Source organism: Procambarus clarkii, chromosome 28 (genome assembly GCF_040958095.1).
Source record: "Procambarus clarkii isolate CNS0578487 chromosome 28, FALCON_Pclarkii_2.0, whole genome shotgun sequence".
Taxonomy (NCBI): domain Eukaryota; kingdom Metazoa; phylum Arthropoda; class Malacostraca; order Decapoda; family Cambaridae; genus Procambarus; species Procambarus clarkii.
The window spans coordinates 38,908,753-38,925,949 of NC_091177.1; the positions used below are offsets into that span (position 1 = coordinate 38,908,753).

The 17,197-nt window shown below is 45.3% G+C and overlaps 1 protein-coding gene across 1 annotated transcript in view; it reads left to right on the plus strand.

Moving 5' to 3' along the window:
• The first annotated feature begins 1,285 nt into the window (after positions 1 to 1,285).
• Positions 1,286 to 17,197, plus strand: part of LOC138369538 (dipeptidase 1-like) — a 523,228-nt gene continuing 507,316 nt past the window's right edge. The window contains exon 1 of the mRNA XM_069332943.1: positions 1,286 to 1,434. Within this exon, the coding sequence (XP_069189044.1) occupies positions 1,286 to 1,434 (149 nt within the window). The remainder of the gene's footprint in view (positions 1,435 to 17,197) is intronic.

Genomic DNA, 17,197 nt, shown 5'->3' on the forward strand with positions numbered 1-17,197 from the left:
GTGTGTGTGTGTGTGTGTGTGTGTGTGTGTGTGTGTGTGTGTGTGTGTGTGTGTGTGTGTGTGTGTGTGTGTGTGTGTGTGTGTGTGTGTGTGTGTGTGTGTGTGTGTGTGTGTGTAAATCATGAAAATTAGCACGTGATATAAAAATGTTTAATTTGATTGATCTCCAAGTATCAAATGAACAAATCCACAAGGACCGTGACGAGGATTCGAGGTGTGCCCTAAGTAACAGGTTTATTAACGATACTCTAATGATGCCTCAGAAGCCTTGAACGTGCACCACCAGGGTGTCAAACCTGTTGGCGCAGGTTCAGAATCTCGTGCTTAACCTGCCTGGAGAACTTGATGTCGCTGTCACGGTTCTGTCTTATTTTTGTCATCAATTGTGTCATGATTTTGTTGTCATAGTTTGTGTGTCATAGTGACGTGTCAAGAACTTGGTGGTGGTTGACTTTTATATGTTGTCTAGGGGAAATAAATGATTTTACTTGAGCCTAGGGAAAAATCAAGGAGTAAGGAAAACAGCCTAGTACAATGACACAAATTTATAGGTATAAGACAAACGATATTACATATAATAAATGTTGTTCCTTATTGCACACGGTCATTATGAATGAATATAAGTCCCTAGCGGGCTCTAGAAACCCTAAGGCTCACCGTCCCAAACCTGGAACCGTGCACACAGCCACCACAGCTATCAACCGATGACACATATTTACACCTCTAGGAAACCTGGACTCTCTTATAAAACATCTCCAAAGTTTGCATAACTACTCAACAGTATCTTGCATCCCTGATAACAAGTAATGATGGCTTATCTGACTGTACGGCCGGAGGAAATCCCCCCCCCCATCCGGTTAACAAGGTCTGGTCGTTAACGTATCCACCTCCCCTCACGCCAAGATGGCGTCCTCCTCTCTTGCGTCATCGCCCCTTAATACTCAATTCTTTACTTTTGCAATCAAAACCTTTATTGACTTTATTGACCATATTCCCCATGCATGCTTTTAGATTGAGTCCATTTTCCCCTCACATAGTTAGGCTATTCCATTTCACATTATTCCTGACAATCTCCAGCTGAGATGGCACTACTCTGCTGGGCGGAGTATTACTGGTGACTCGCGGCCTCTCTGATCTCAGCTGTAAATTTATTCTAATAAACATTCTCCACTGTGTCCACCAACATTTTATAATTGAAACTAACCTCCACAGGAGGTAAGGTTCGTCACAGTCGCCTGCACACAACATCTGTTATATCAGTATTATTATTATTGTTTCAGGGATGATGGAAGAGGCGGTGGTGGTAGTGGTGGTAGCGGTGGTGTCTGGGTGCTGGGGCAGCCCCCTCCCGGTGCGGGTGTCTGCACAAGCCTCACACCACGAGCGCCTCCACGCCGCCCGCGCCCTCCTCAGGGAGTCCCCGCTAATTGATGGGTGAGTTGAAGAATCACTTTTGCTATACTGTTTGCACAAAAAGAGTGTGTATCTATACTTATCCAATCTATTTATCACTACATTGAGTGAATAACACATTACTTCAGCACATTGATATTGGTATAATATACGGTCCAGTTATTAATTTAAACCTGTATCATTAGTTTTTCTTTGCTATCCTCTGTGATGATTGGTACCTCATCTTATTTCCACTGCAGCAAAATTAAATTGATTCGTAAACCACTTGCTAATAGTGATAGATTATATCCATCACTACTCCAGGCTGTATGAATGGAGGAGTTATTTTTCAATATGTTTACTAATACGTATTTATATTTTAGTTCTTGTAATTTATTGAATTTTGTTATATCAATGTCAATGTTCTCTGTGATGCCGTCTGGGCGGGTAACAGGCTCATCAGCGTTGCGGGACATTAGGTAACAGGGTTCTCTCTCTGCTGGACAATCGGACGTGGTAGGTCTTCTCTTAATTATGCAATTAACCCTCACTGTGTCTTGCATGCCATCCCTCTGTGCTTTGGCAGAGAAGGCCATGCCGTCCGTATCTGTCGGCCACTGCCTTGCTGCAAATACACCTGTATTCAGTGTTGATTGGGGCAGCGAGGCAGAGAACCACAGCAATTTGGAGGACCTGCAGTGTGAGACACGTGCCAGTTGCTGACATTCGAGTTGCTAATAGGAAATCACCTGCATGAGAGCTGCTATAGCTCTAAGTCGGTGTGAGATTATTCCCTATGAGGTGAATAGATTACAAGTATTAATTGGCCAAATGTGCACTTCGTAGTTCAATCAATTATGATTTACCTAGCCTCACGTTGGACACCAGATGTAATGGTTATCCCCTATTGTGAATAAGATAACTATATTAAAACAAGTGACCTCAGTCAGAAAGGACTGCACTAGCAACAAAATAAATGCTGTAATTACAGCTGATTACTTTAAGACTGCATGATTACTTGAAGACTGCACAGGTATGCAGTTATGCACAGGTACGGCTCCTTACTGGAACCGTAAACTCCAGGATTGGCCTGACATATGTGGTATACAAAGTTCTGAAAGATTCCTTGCATAAGTTTCTGAAAGCCGTTTTTATGATGGCCATCCTGGCATATGCCGCTGATGTTATCCTCTTGATATGGGCTTCAAGAAACAGGTCTGGCATGATATCAACCCCCAGGTCTTTCTCTCTCTCTGACTCTTCAAGTATTTCATCCCCCAAATGATACCTAGTATCTGGTCTCCTGCTCCCTACACCTATCTTCACTACATTACATTTGCTTGGGTTAAACTCTAACAACCATTTATTCGACCATTCCTGCAGCTTGTCCTGGCCTTCTTGAAGCCTCAAGCTGTCCTCTGTCTTAATCCTTCTCATAATTGTGGCGTCGTCAGAAAAACACTGAGAGGAATGGGTCTATACCCTCTGGGAGATCATTTTATATCAGAAACAGGATAGGTCCGAGTACAGAGCCCTGTGGGACTCCACTTGTGATTTCACGCCAATCTGAGGTCTCATCCCTCACTGTAACTCTCTGCTTCCTATTGCTTAGTTACTCCCTTATTCACTGGAGCGCCTTTCCGGTTACTCCTGCCTGTTTCTCTAGCTAATGTATCAACCTTTTATGGGGAACTGTGTCAAAGGCTTTCCAACAGTCCAAAAAAATGCAGTCCGCCCACCTTCTCTTTCTTGCTTAATCTTTGTCACCTGATCGTAGAATTCTATTAAGCCTATAAGGCAAGATTTACCCTCCCTGAACCCATGTTGATGGGCTTGTCATGAAGTTCCTTCTCTCCAGGTGTGTTACTAGGTTTTTTCTCAAAATCTTCTCCATCACCTTGCATGGTATACAAGTTAAGGACACTGGCCTGTAGTTCAGTGCCTCTTGTCTGTCACCCTTTTTGTATATTGGGACTACATTAGCTGTCTTCCATATTTCTGGTAGGTCTCCCGTTTCCAGTGACCTTCTATACACTATAGAGAGTAGCAAGCAAAGTGCTCCTGCACACTCTTTCAATACCCATGGTGAGATTCCGTCTGGGTCAACAGCCTTTCTTACATCCAGATCCAACAGATGCCTCTTGGCCTCATCTCTTGTAATTTCCAACCCTTCCAAGGCCGCCTGGTCTACTGCCACCTTTCCAAGCGCAGTGACCTCTCCTTGTTCTATTGTGATGACCACCTGGAACCTTTTGTTGAGTTCTTCACATACCTATTGTCATTCTCTGTATATCTGTCCTTACCCGTTCTAAGTTTCATCACCTGTTCCTTCACTGTTGTTTTCCTCCTGATGTGACTGTGGAGTAGCTTTGGTTCGGTCTTGGCTTTATTAGCTATATCATTTTCATACTTTTTCTCAGCTTCTCTTCTCACACTAACATACTCGTTCCTGGTTCTCTGGTATCTCTCTCTCTCTCTCTCTGCTTTCTGGTGTTCAGTTATTTCGGAAGTTCCTCCACGCCCTTTTTGACCAGTGCCTTTGCTTTCATACATGCCATATTAAACCACAGATTCTTCTTCTGCTTCTCGGTCTTTTCCTGTCGAGCCGGGATAAACATGTTTATTGCCTCCTGACACTTTTGGGTGACATAGTCCATCATGTCTTGTACGGGTTTAGTTCTGAGTTCTGTGTCCCATGGTATATCCCTTAGGAATTTTCTCATCTCCTCATAATTTCCCTTTCGGTATGCCAGCCCTTTGTTTAAAAGTTTTTTTTTTGGGGGGGAGATAATTATTAGCTCTACAAGGTACTCAAAGATCAATACACTGTGATCATTCATTCCTAACGGGGCTTCCAACTTAACTTCCCTATATCCGACTCATTTAGGGCAAATATCAGATCAAGCATAGCTGGTTCCTCCTCTCCTCTCATTCTGGTCAGTTCCTTGATGTGATGGCTTAGAAAGTTTCTTGTTGCCATGTCCAACAGCTTAGCTCTCCATGTGTCCGGTCCTCCATGTGGGTCTCTGTTCTCCCAATCAATCTTCCCGTGGTTGAAGTCTCCCATCATAAGTATTCTGGATCCGTTCCTGCTAGCTACAGAAGCTGCTCTCTCTATTATATTGATCGTAGCCATGTTTTTTTTTATCATATTCCTGTCTGGGTCTTCTGTCGTTTGGTGGGGGTTATATATGACTTCTTCTATCATTTTTTGTCCTCCAATTGCTATGGTGCCTGTTATGTAGTCACTGAAATCTTCACAGCCCTGAGTAACCATCTCTTCAAAACTCCAGCCTTTTCTTATCAACAGAGCTACACCAGCTCCTCCTCTTCATTCTCTTTCTTTCCTCACTACATAGTAGTCCTGTAGGAAAATTGCATTTGTTATGGTTTTCGTTAGCTTTGTTTCTGTGAGTGCTATTATGTGCGTGTGTGTGTGTGTGTGTGTGTGTGTGTGTGTGTGTGTGTGTGTGTGTGTGTGTGTGTGTGTATGGGTGTGTGTGTGTACTCACCTAATTGTACTCACCTAATTGTGCTTGCGGGGGTTGAGCTCTGGCTCTTTGGTCCCGCCTTTCAACTATAAATCAACTGGTGTACAGATTCCTGAGCCTACTGGGCTCTATCACATCTACATTTGAAACTGTGTATGGAGTCAGCCTCCACCACATCACTTCCTAGTGCATTCCATTTATTAACTACTCTGACACTGAAAAAATTCTTTCTAACGTCTCTGTGGCTCATCTGGGTACTAAGTTTCCACCTGTGTCCCCTTGTTCGTGTCCCACCCGTGCTGAAGAGTTTGTCTTTGTCCACCCTGTCAATTCCCCTGAGAATTTTGTAGGTGGTTATCATGTCTCCTCTTACTCTTCTGTTTTCCAGGGATGAGAGGTTCAGCTCCTTTAGCCTTTCCTCGTAGCTCAATCCTCTCAGTTCCGGGACGAGCCTGGTGGCATACCGCTGAATCTTCTCTGACTTTGTCTTGTGTTTAACTAGGTATGGCCTCCAGGCTGGAGCTGCATACTCCAGGATTGGTCTTACATAAGTGGTATACAGGGTTCTGAAAGATTCGTTAGACAAGTTTCTAAAGGCAGTTCTTATGTTGGCCAGTCTAGCATATGCCGCTAATGATATTCTTTTGATGTGGGCCTCTGGGGCAGGTTCGGTGTGATATCAACCCCCAGGTCTTTCTCTCTATTTGACTCTTGCAGGATTTCACCTCCCAGATGATACCTTGTGCTCAGCCTCCTGCTCCCTTCGCCTAATTTCATCACCTTACACTTTCCCGAGTTGAACTTTAGCAGCCATTTTCTAGACCATTCCTCCAGTTTATCCAGGTCATCCTGTAGTCTCTGTCTATCTTCATCCGTCTTGATTCTTCTCATAATTTTTGCATCATCAGCAAACATTGAGAGGAATGAGTCTATACCCTCCGGAAGATCGTTCACATATATTAAAAACAGGATGGGTCCAAGTACTGAGCCCTTTGGGACTCCGCTGGTGACATCTCGCCACTCTGATGTCTCCCCCCTCACTGTTACTCGCTGTTTCCTGTTGCTTAAGTACTCCCTTATCCACTGGAGCTCCTTCCCTTTTAACTCCTGCCTGTTGCTCCAACTTTTTTAACAGCCTTTTATGTGGTACTGTGTCAAAGGCTTTTTGGCAATCCAGGAAAATGCAGTCGGCCCATCCTTCTCTTTCCTGCCTAATTTGTGTTACCTGGTCATAAAATTATATTAAACCTGAGGCACGATTTACCATCCCTGAACCCATGTTGGTGGTGCGTTACAAAGTTATTTCCCTCCAGATGCTCTACGAGCCATTTCCTCACGATCTTCTCCATCTGTGTGTGTACTCACCTATATGTACTCACCTATATGTGCTTGCAGGATCGAGCATTGACTCTTGGATCCCGCCTTTCTAGCTATCGGTTGTTTACAGCAATGACTCCTGTCCCATTTCCCTATCATACCTAGTTTTAAAAGTATGAATAGTATTTGCTTCCACAACCTGTTCCCCAAGTGCATTCCATTTTTCTACTACTCTCACGCTAAAAGAAAACTTCCTAACATCTCTGTGACTCATCTGAGTTTCCAGTTTCCACCCATGTCCCCTCGTTCTGTTATTATTACGTGTGAACATTTCATCTATTTCCACTTTGTCAATTCCCCTGAGTATTTTATATGTCCCTATCATATCTCCTCTCTCCCTTCTTTTCTCTAGTGTCGTAAGGTTCAGTTCCTTCAGCCGCTCTTCATATCCCATCCCTCGTAGCTCTGGGACAAGCCTCGTCGCAAACCTCTGAACCTTCTCCAGTTTCTTTATGTGTTTCTTCAGGTGGGGGCTCCATGATGGCGCGGCATACTCTAAGACGGGTCTCACGTAGGCAGTGTAAAGTGCCCTAAAAGCTTCCTCATTTAGGTTTCTGAATGAAGTTCTAATTTTTGCTAGTGTAGAGTACGCTGCTGTCGTTATCCTATTTATATGTGCCTCAGGAGTTAGATTAGGTGTCACATCCACTCCCAGGTCTCTTTCTCGAATCGTTACAGGTAGGCTGTTCCCCTTCATTGTGTACTGTCCCTTTGGTCTCCTGTCACCTGATCCCATTTCCATAACTTTACATTTACTGGTGTTAAACTCCAGTAGCCATTTCCCTGACCATCTCTGCAGCCTGTTTAAGTCCTCTTGGAGGATCCTACAATCCTCGTCTGTCACAACTCTTCTCATTAATTTTGCGTCATCTGCAAACATTGACATGTATGATTCCACTCCTGTAAACATATCATTTACGTAAATTAGAAAGAGGATTGGTCCCAGCACCGATCCTTGAGGTACTCCACTTGTTACTGTTCGCCAGTCCGACTTTTCGCCCCTTACCATTACCCTCTGGCTCCTTCCTGTTAGGTAGTTCTTCACCCATACTAGGGCCTTTCCGCTTACTCCTGCCTGCCTCTCAAGTTTGTATAGCAGTCTCATGTGCGGTACCGTATCAAAGGCCTTTTGGCAGTCAAGAAATATGCAGTCTGCCCAGCCTTCTCTGTCCTGCCTTATCCTTGTTACTTTATCATAGAATTCTAAAAGGTTTGTTAGGCATGATTTCCCTGTCCAGAACCCATGTTGGTGCTTGTTTACAAACCCAATGCTCTCCAGGTGCTCAACAAGTCTTAGCCTAATTATTCTTTCAAGTATTTTGCAGGGGATGCTTGTCAGTGATACGGGTCTGTAGTTAAGTGCCTCCTCCCTATCACCCTTTTTGAAAATCGGTACGACATTTGCCTCCTTCCAGCAACTGGGCAATTCTCCCGACATAAGTGACTCATTAAAGATCATTGCCAGAGGCACGCTGAGAGCCTGCGCTGCCTCTTTGAGTATCCACGGTGATACTTTGTCTGGTCCAACAGCTTTATTTGCATCCAGTGTTGTCAACTGTTTCATTACATCCTCTGCTGTCACCTCTATATCCGATAGTCTTTCATCTTGGGTAATCTCTTCTAACAATGGGAGCTGCTCAGGCTCGGTTGTGAACACTCCATGGAATTTTGCATTCAGTACCTCGCAGATTTCCTTGTCGCTTTCTGTATATGCCCCTTCTGTTTTCCTCAGTCTTGTCACTTGGTCATTTACCGACATCTTCCTTCTTATATGGCTATGTAGTAATTTTGGTTGCTTTTTCGCTTTGACTGCAATATCGTTCTCATAATTTCTTTCCGACACTCGTCTTATGTTAATGTAATCATTCCTAGCTCTGTTACATCTAATCCTGTTGTCCTCTGTCCTTTGTCTTCTGTACTTCCTCCACTCCCTCCTGCTTCTCACCTTTGCTTCCTGACACTGTCTATTAAACCATGGGTTATTATATTCCCTCCTGCTTTTTTCCTTTATTGTTGGAATAAATCTATCTTCAGCCTCCTTGCATTTCAATATGACTTGGTTCATCATACCTTGCACTGTTTTTCCTCTAAGTTCTTCCTCCCACTGCACTTCTCCCAGGTAGTCCCTTATCCTTCTGTAGTCCCCTTTTCTGTAATCAAGTCTCCTTTCCCGGACCTCTTGTCCTTTGGTCACAATTTTAAGCTCCATCATGTAGTCAAAGACTAGGACACAATGGTCACTAGCTCCTAGTGGTATTTCATGTTCCAACTGCTCGATGTCTTCTACATTCTGAGTGATAATGAGATCTAATAGGCTGGGCGTATCCCCTCCTCTTTCCCTAGTATCTTCTTTCACATGCTGTGTTAGGAAATTCCTGTCAATAACGTCTACCAGCTTCGCTCCCCAGGTCTCCTCCCCGCCATGGGGATTCCTCGTTTCCCAATTTATCTCTCCGTGATTTAGGTCCCCCATGACCAGCAGCTTCGCTCTCATTCTATGCGCTAAAGTTGCTGCCCTCTGCAGTTCATCCATACATGTCTTGTTGCTGTCCTCGTACTCCTGCCTGGGCCTTCTACTGTTTGGTGGGGGATTGTAGAGTATCAAGATTACAATCTTCTTCCCATCCACTGTCAGAGTTCCATGTATGAAGCTTGTGCTTTCATTGGTACCCGGATTTTCCAGCTCATCAAACTTCCATTTCCGCTTTATTAGTAGTGCCACTCCTCCCTGTCTCTGTGTCCTTTCTTTTCTTATCACCTGGTACCCCTCTGGAAAGATTGCATCCGAGATCATGCCATTTATTTTAGTTTCCACTATTGCCACTATGTCTGGGTCTGCCTCACTAACTCTTTCTTTTATCTCTTCTGCTTTATTGGCTACCCCATCAGCATTGGTGTACCAAACCTTGAAACTCTTCTTGGAAACTCGGGTGTCAGAGTTCCCCCTTTCACCAGGGGTCTGGGGGGAACTGGGGGGTGTCTGGGGGGCAAGTGGGGGCTGTGGGGGTGAGTGGGGGGGGGTGCTAGGGGGGTGCCTGGGAGTGCCTGGTAGGCACTGTGTGTGTGTGTGTGTGTGTGTGTGTGTGTGTGTGTGTGTGTGTGTGTGTGTGTGTGTGTGTGTGTGTGTGTGTGTGATTCACCTAGTTGTGTTTGTGGGGGTTGAGCTTTGCTCTTTTGGCCCGCGTCTCAACTGTCAATCAACTGCTTACTAACTACATTTCTTTTTCTCCACACCACACACACACACACACTCCCAGGCAGCAGCCCGTGACAGATGACTAACTCCAAGGTACCTATTTACTGCTATTTACTGTTCAGGGTGAAAGAAAATTTGCCCATTTGTGTCTGCCTGGTGCGTGAATCGAACCCGCTCCACAGAATTATGAGTCCTGCACGCTATCCACCAGGCTACCAGGCCCAGGTCTCTGTGGCTCATCTGGGCACTGTGTGTGTGTGTGTACTTACCTAATTATGCTTGCGGGGTTTGAGCTCTGACTCTTTGGTCCCGCCTCTCAACCGTCAATCAACTGGTGTACAGATTCCTAAGCCTACTTGGCTCTATCATATCTACATTTGAAACTGTGTATGGAGTCAGCCTCCACCACATCACTGCCTAATTCATTCCATCCGTTAACTACTCTGACATTGAAAAAGTTCCTTCTAACGTTTCTGTGGTTCATGTGGGTACTCAGTTTCCACCTGTGTCTTCTTGTTCGCGTCCCACCAGTGTTGAATAGTTTATCCTTGTTTACCCGGTAGATTCCCCTGAGGACTTTGTAGGTTGTGATCATGTCTCCCCTTACTCTTCTGTCTTCCAGTGTCGTAAGGTGCATTTCCCGCAGCCCTTCCTCATAACTCATGCCTCTTAGTTCTGGGACAAGTCTATTGGCATACCTTTGGACGTTTTCCAGCTTCGTCTTGTGCTTGACAAGGTACGGGCTCCATGCTGGGGCCGCATACTCCAGGATTGGTCTTACATATGTGGTGTATGTACAAGATTATGAATGATTTCTACACAGGTTCCTGAACGCTGTTCTGATGTTAGCCAGCTTAGCCAGCCTACGAGAAAGGGAAGCCGGTCGGCCGAGCGGACAGCACGCTGGACTTGTGATCCTGTGGTCCTGGGTTCGATCGCAGGCGCCGGCGAGAAACAACGGGCAGAGTTTCTTTCACCCTATGCCCCTGTTACCTAGCAGTAAAATAGGTACCTGGGTGTTAGTCAGCCGTCACGGGCTGCTTCCTGGGGGTGGAGGCCTGGTCGAGGACCGGGCCACGGGGACACTAAAGCCCCGAAATCATCTCAAGATAACCTCAAGATAGCCTCGCACATGCCGCAGACGTTATTCTTTCTATGTGGGCTTCATGAGACAGGTTTGGTGTGATATCAACTCCTAGATCTTGCTCTCTGTCCTTTTCATTAAGTACTTCATCTCCCATTCTGTATCCTGTGTCTGGCCTCCTGGGTCCACCGCCTAGTTTCATGACCTTGCATTTACTCGGGTTGAACTTTAGTAGCCATATGTTGGACCATTCATTCAGTCTGTCTAGGTCATCTTGTAGCCTTCTACTATCATCATCTATTTTAATCTTCCCTATAATTTTTGGATCATCAACAAACAATGAGAGGAACGATTCTATACCCTCTGGGAGATCATTTATATATATATCAGAAACAGCATAGGTCCAAGGACTGAACCCTGCAGGACTCCACTGGTGACGTCTCACCAATCTGAGGCCTCACCCCGCACAGCGACTTGCTGTCTTCTGTTGCTTAGGTAATCCCTTATCCAATGGAGTACCTTCCCTTTCACTCCTGCCTGTATCTCCAGCATTTTCACTAGCCTCTTGTGTGGTACTGTGTCAAAGGCTTTCTGGCAATCCAAAAATATGCAGTCTGCTCACCCCTATCTTTCTTGCCTGATTTTTGTTGTCAGGTCATAGAATTAAATTAATCCTGTGAGGCAAGACTTGCAATCACTGAACCCATGTTGATGATGTGTTACAAAGTTCTTTCGCTCCAGATGTTCCACAAGCTTCTTTCGCACAATCTTCTCTATCAGCTTGCATGGTATGCAAGTAAGGGCACTGGCATTCAGTGCCTCCTGTATATCCCCCTTCTTGTATATCGGAACTACATTAGCAATCTTCCCAATTTTTGCCAATTCCCCTGTTAGTGATTTGTTATACACTATGGAGAGTGGTAGGCACAGTTCTTTTGCTCCTTCTTTTAGTATCCAAGGGGAGATTCCATCCGGGCCTATAGTCTTTGTCACATCCAACTCTAGCAAGAGCTTCTTTACATTCCCACTGGTAATCTCATGGTGTGTGGTAGTCTCATGGTAATCCTGGTGTGTGTGTGTGTGCTCACCTAATTGTGCTTGCGGGGGTTGAGCTCTGGCTCTTTGGTCCCACCTCTCAACCGTCAATCAACAGGTGTACAGGTTCCTGAGCTTATTGGGCTCTATGTGTGTGTGTGTGTTTGTATGTGTGTGTGTCAGCAACCCGTTCTCGCAAATTCGTAAAGTCAATATTGACTTATTAACTACGTGCATAGGTGATATACTAAACATAATAGATACCCTTAAAAAGATTCATAGAAAACACCGACCTTACCTAACCTTGTTAGTATCTCAAGATAAGCATCTTATTGCTTCGTAATTACAATTATTACTTAACCTGTACCTATTATAGGTTAGGTAATAATTGTAATTATGAAGCAATAAGATGCTTATCTTAATATACTAAGTAGGTTAGGTAAGGTCGGTGTTTTCTATGAAGCTTTTTAAGGGTATCTATTATGTTAAGTATGTCACCTATGCACATATTTAATAAGTCAATATTGACTTAATAAATTTGCGAGAACGGGTTGGTGTCAGAGGGGGGGAGGAGGTGGAAAGGTTTGAATAAGAGATGATGGTGAAGGTGGGTGGCAGAGGCCTGGTCGACCCGGGCACCTTGACGACCCGGGCACCTTGACGACCCGGGCACCTGGTCGACCCGGGCACCTTGTCGACCCGGGCACCTGGTCGACCCGGGCACCTGGTCGACCCGGGCACCTTGACGACCCGGGCACCTGGTCGACCCGGGCACCTGGTCGACCCGGGCACCTGGTCGACCCGGGCACCTGGTCGACCCGGGCACCTGGTCGACCCGGGCACCTGGTCGACCCGGGCACCTTGACGACCCGGGCACCTTGACGACCCGGGCACCTGGTCGACCCGGGCACCTGGTCGACCCGGGCACCTGGTCGACCCGGGCACCTTGACGACCCGGGCACCTGGTCGACCCGGGCACCTTGTCGACCCGGGCACCTGGCCGACCCGGGCACCTGGTCGACCCGGGCACCTTGTCGACCCGGGCCCCTGGTCGACCCGAGCACCTGGCTGACCCGGGCACCTGGTCGACCTGGTCGACCCGGGCACCTTGTCGACCCGGGCACCTGGCCGACCCGGGCACCTTGTCGACCCGGGCACCTGGTCGATCCGGGCACCTGGCCGACCCGGGCACCTGGTCGACCCGGGCACCTGGCCGACCCGGGCACCTGGTCGACCCGGGCACCTGGTCGACCCGGGCACCTGGTCGACCCGGGCACTGCCATGTAGTACTTGTATAATATTGAGCATATAACCAATAACTGGTTAACCTGTTCACCCCGAGGAATAACAGGTAATACAGTCATACACTACCCAAAACGTATGGAATACCATCTACAGAATCATCAGATGGGTTAGGTGTGTATAATGTATGTTACCCCAGCACCATAAACTGTTGAGTGGTAAAGCTATGGGATAAAACTCCACTGGAGCCATGACCTTCTCTCCCACCCACACATCATGCAGACCCAGAGAGGCTCCCTGAGACCCCCGTCACGGCTTCCAAGCCATTCTAGTAGTTACATCAAATAATTAATTATATAAAAGTATTTCTTGATCCCAACACTGTCAAGGGCTCACAATTTACTGCGATAATTTACTAGAACTATTTTCTATTACTAGATATCACTGTAAAATATTGCTACCTTCTTGGCAGAGCCGTGTCCTCTTATCCTCTTACAAATTACGTCGGAATTTGGCCGTTTGTCCGTATGGTCGAAAATGGACGTAATTTGAAAATTAAAAAAAGTGAAAATAAATTAGTCTGTTTTTCCAAAATAGTAATAAGGGTCCTCTGGTAGGTTAGGAGGGCAGGAAATTGTCCTAAAATTTCAAAACGTCACAGAAAGCGTTAATTGAAAGTCTCCTCTCCAAGCCTAACAGACTAAGCTGGAGGACCTAAACAGAAAACGGGACAATACATCACTTTTGTGAGCCAATTTCATTTCAAATTACGTTCATTTTTTGGCCATAACGCGCATACGAGCGGAAATCGACGTTATTTGTAGGAGGACGGGTTGCCCTCAGAATGTTATTTTCTGAATACTTGGGAGGTCCATAGAAAATGGACGAGGGACCCCAGACTCACCCTAGAGCGGGTGGGACACCCTAGAGCGGGTGGGACACCCTAGAGCGGGTGGGACACCCTAGAGCGGGTGGGACACCCTAGAGCGGGTGGGACACCCTAGAGCGGGTGGGACACCCTACAGTGGGTGGGACACCCTACAGGACACACATTCCAGTAAACCAGAAAGAAACCTTGAGCCTGGAAGTGTCGCAGGCTTCCTCGGCCACACCCAAAACCTGCACTTTCCTCTACCCTCACAGTCTAGGCTGCTTCCATCCTCCTCCAGTCCCTAAACTACCGTTGGTCCCCCTCCTAGTTACAACATTGTCAACCCCTAGTCTAGCCTCTCAGTGTTGCTCCCCCCCACCAACCCCCTCCCACAAGCAAGCAGTACCACTAATGATGGTCTGGGGTCCTGTCAGTGGGTGCCTTCTGGTATATGAGTCCGTGTCAATATCAGAACTGGCACGCAATTTCCTTTATTGGAAAACACTTATGGAAAACAAGGGAACAATGGTGTGACGCGAGAGCGCTAGAGAGTACGTGTGTGTGTGTATGTTGCTCTCCTACCTGTACACTCAGTGTTGTACTCTCCTTGCTCTACCTGTACACAGTGATGTACTCTCCTTGCTCTACCTGTACACCCAGTGTTGTACTCTTCTAGCTCTACCTGTACACAGTGTTGAACTCTCCTTGCTCTACCTGTACACCCAGTGATGTACTCTCCTTGCTCTACCTGTACACACAGTGTTGTACTCTCCTAGCTCTACCTGTATACAGTGATGTACTCTCCTTGCTCTACCTGTACACACAGTGTTGTACTCTTCTTGCTCTACCTGTACACACAGTGATGTACTCTCCTTGCTCTACCTGTACACAGTGATGTACTCTCCTAGCTCTACCTGTAAACTCAGTGTTGTACTCTCCTAGCTCTACCTGTACACAGTGATGTACTCTCCTTGCTCTACCTGTACACACAGTGATGTACTCTCCTAGCTCTACCTGTACACTCAGTGTTGTACTCTCCTAGCTCTACCTGTACACAGTAATGTACTCTCCTTGCTCTACCTGTACACTCAGTGTTGTACTCTCCTAGCTCTACCTGTACACCCAGTGTTGTACTCTTCTAGCTCTACTCAGGTATACTCACCTAGCTTTGCCCACCCATCATTACTTACTTTGCAGTATTTAACTAGCTATACTCTGTTAGCTGTGTTGATTTACCTGTACTCACCTACCTATTCTAAGCTAGTGGTAATCACCAAAATGTTGTTATTTCGCTGTTATCTCGTACCTGAACTCGCCTAGCCGTATTCACCTAGTTTTACTCACCTAGCTGCACTTACTAAGCTGTGCTTTTTTGGAATGTGAGCGTCAACACTTGGGCCCCGCCTCTCAACCTTCAGTCGTCTGGGGTACAGGTTCACACATCATGAGGGTGTCACTGTTGTCATCCTCGCCAACTTCTCCTCCAAGTTTATGTAATCTCTGTACAACTATATAACTGAGAAGAAATATGCATCTGAGTGTTCTTGTAGTTCGTCCAGGTACAGTGTCGGCCACAAGTCCCCTGTCTGTGTTGGGTCTACACATGGACTAGTAAGGCTGCAGACTGGGTGTACATGAATCGTTATGGACTCCCTATTTAAATTCCAAGGAATGTGGACAGATTATGCTGAGTATAATACTGGATGACCAAACCACACATGAGAAGGAGAGACGTCGTCGTTTTGGTCCGTCCTGGACCAAAACGTCGTCTTTTCGGTCTGTCTTGGACCATTATTAATTCGTTTGTGTTGAAGAGAGAATGGTATTGTTGTTGTTTTAGATTCAGCTACTCGGAACATTAAATTCCATGAAATACGGGCTATGGTGAGCCCGTAGTGGACTTACCTGGCACAGGAGCGGGGCAAGTAGCACGGGCTATGGTGAGCCCGTAGTGGACTTACCTGGCACAGGAGCGGGGCAAGTAGCACGGGCTATGGTGAGCCCGTAGTGGACTTACCTGGCACAGGAATCGAAAGAGAGGAAGGAACGGGCCAATAAATAATGTAAGAGAGTGAGATGATGAGCATGCATGAGAAGAAGGTAATTTTCGCACCTTCGAGTCTTCCATCAAAAGGTTGCTGCTTGCCCCAAATGCTGTGTGTAATAGTGACTTCATAGATTGTGCAACTTCTGTCCCTACAGTTGTACATTACTCATGATCTTTGTACACTCATTCTTTTGAATAAACCTTGAAATGATTTAAAAGAGCAGACGTTTGGCGGTGACAGTGTTCCCTTGTTAGCGCCGAACGTCACAGGAACCAGCGAAGGTTTCTTAAAGACAGTCTTACAGAACAAGTTTTCCCTCGATCCTTATCTCACTTTCTTCAGTTGAACACTTCGGGTTCTCCTTTTACTGAACATGCCCGCCTTCCTCTTCAAGAACTTATTCACTACACCACCTTGGCAGTTGACGATGCTTTTAATAATAATAATAATAATAATAATAATAATAATAATAATAATAATAATATTAATAATAATAATAATAATAATAATAATAATAACAATAATAATAATAATAATAATAATAATTTATTTAGGAACAGTACATACATAGTTGCAGAGTTACAGTACAAACATTCTGTTAGATTTAAAGATAGAGGTAGTACATACAATACCTAAAGCCACTAGTACGCATAGTGTTTCGGGCAAGGAGAGGAGGGGAAAAAACACTTAGACTAAAACTTAATAGTAATTGAGCTTAAAGTATAAATTCCGTTGAAACAAACAAAAATAATAAAAGATAAAAGAGGGGGGAACATGGTAGAAAATAGCCAATATACAAATTGGTCAACAAACAGCATTTTTTCTTAAATAGTAAGACAGGGGTTGACATTTAGAAGTCAGGTAGGTTACATGGAGTTAATTAGGTAGTACTTAGTTTTCATCTTAAACTGGTTGAGAGAGGTACAATCTTTGACTTTGGAAGGTCATTCCACATTCTGGATCCCTTAATTTGTAGAGCATTCCTAGTTTGATTAAATCTTACTCTTGGAATATCAAATAGGTATTTGTTTCTAGTGCGGTGCCCATGAGTTCTGTTACAACCTTCTAGGAAAAGTTGAAGATCAGAATTGACATTACAATTCAGAGTTTTAACTAAATAGAGTACACAAGAGAGGATGTGCAGTGACTTAATATCTAACATATTCAGATATTTGAGTAAGGGTACCGAGTGCTGTCTGGGGCCAGAGTTAGATATTGTTCTAATAGAAGCTTTGTGTTGGGTAATTAGAGGACGTAAATGATTTTGGGTAGTAGAACCCCAAGCACAAATACCATAGTTGAGATAAGGATTGATAAGAGAGGAAAAGAGCGTCACCAGGGCAGTGCGAGGAACACAATATCTGATCTTAGAAAGAATGCCAACGGTTTTAGAAACTTTTTTTGCTATATTTAGAATGTGTCCCTGGAAATTCAGCTTGCTATCGATGAGGACACCAAGGA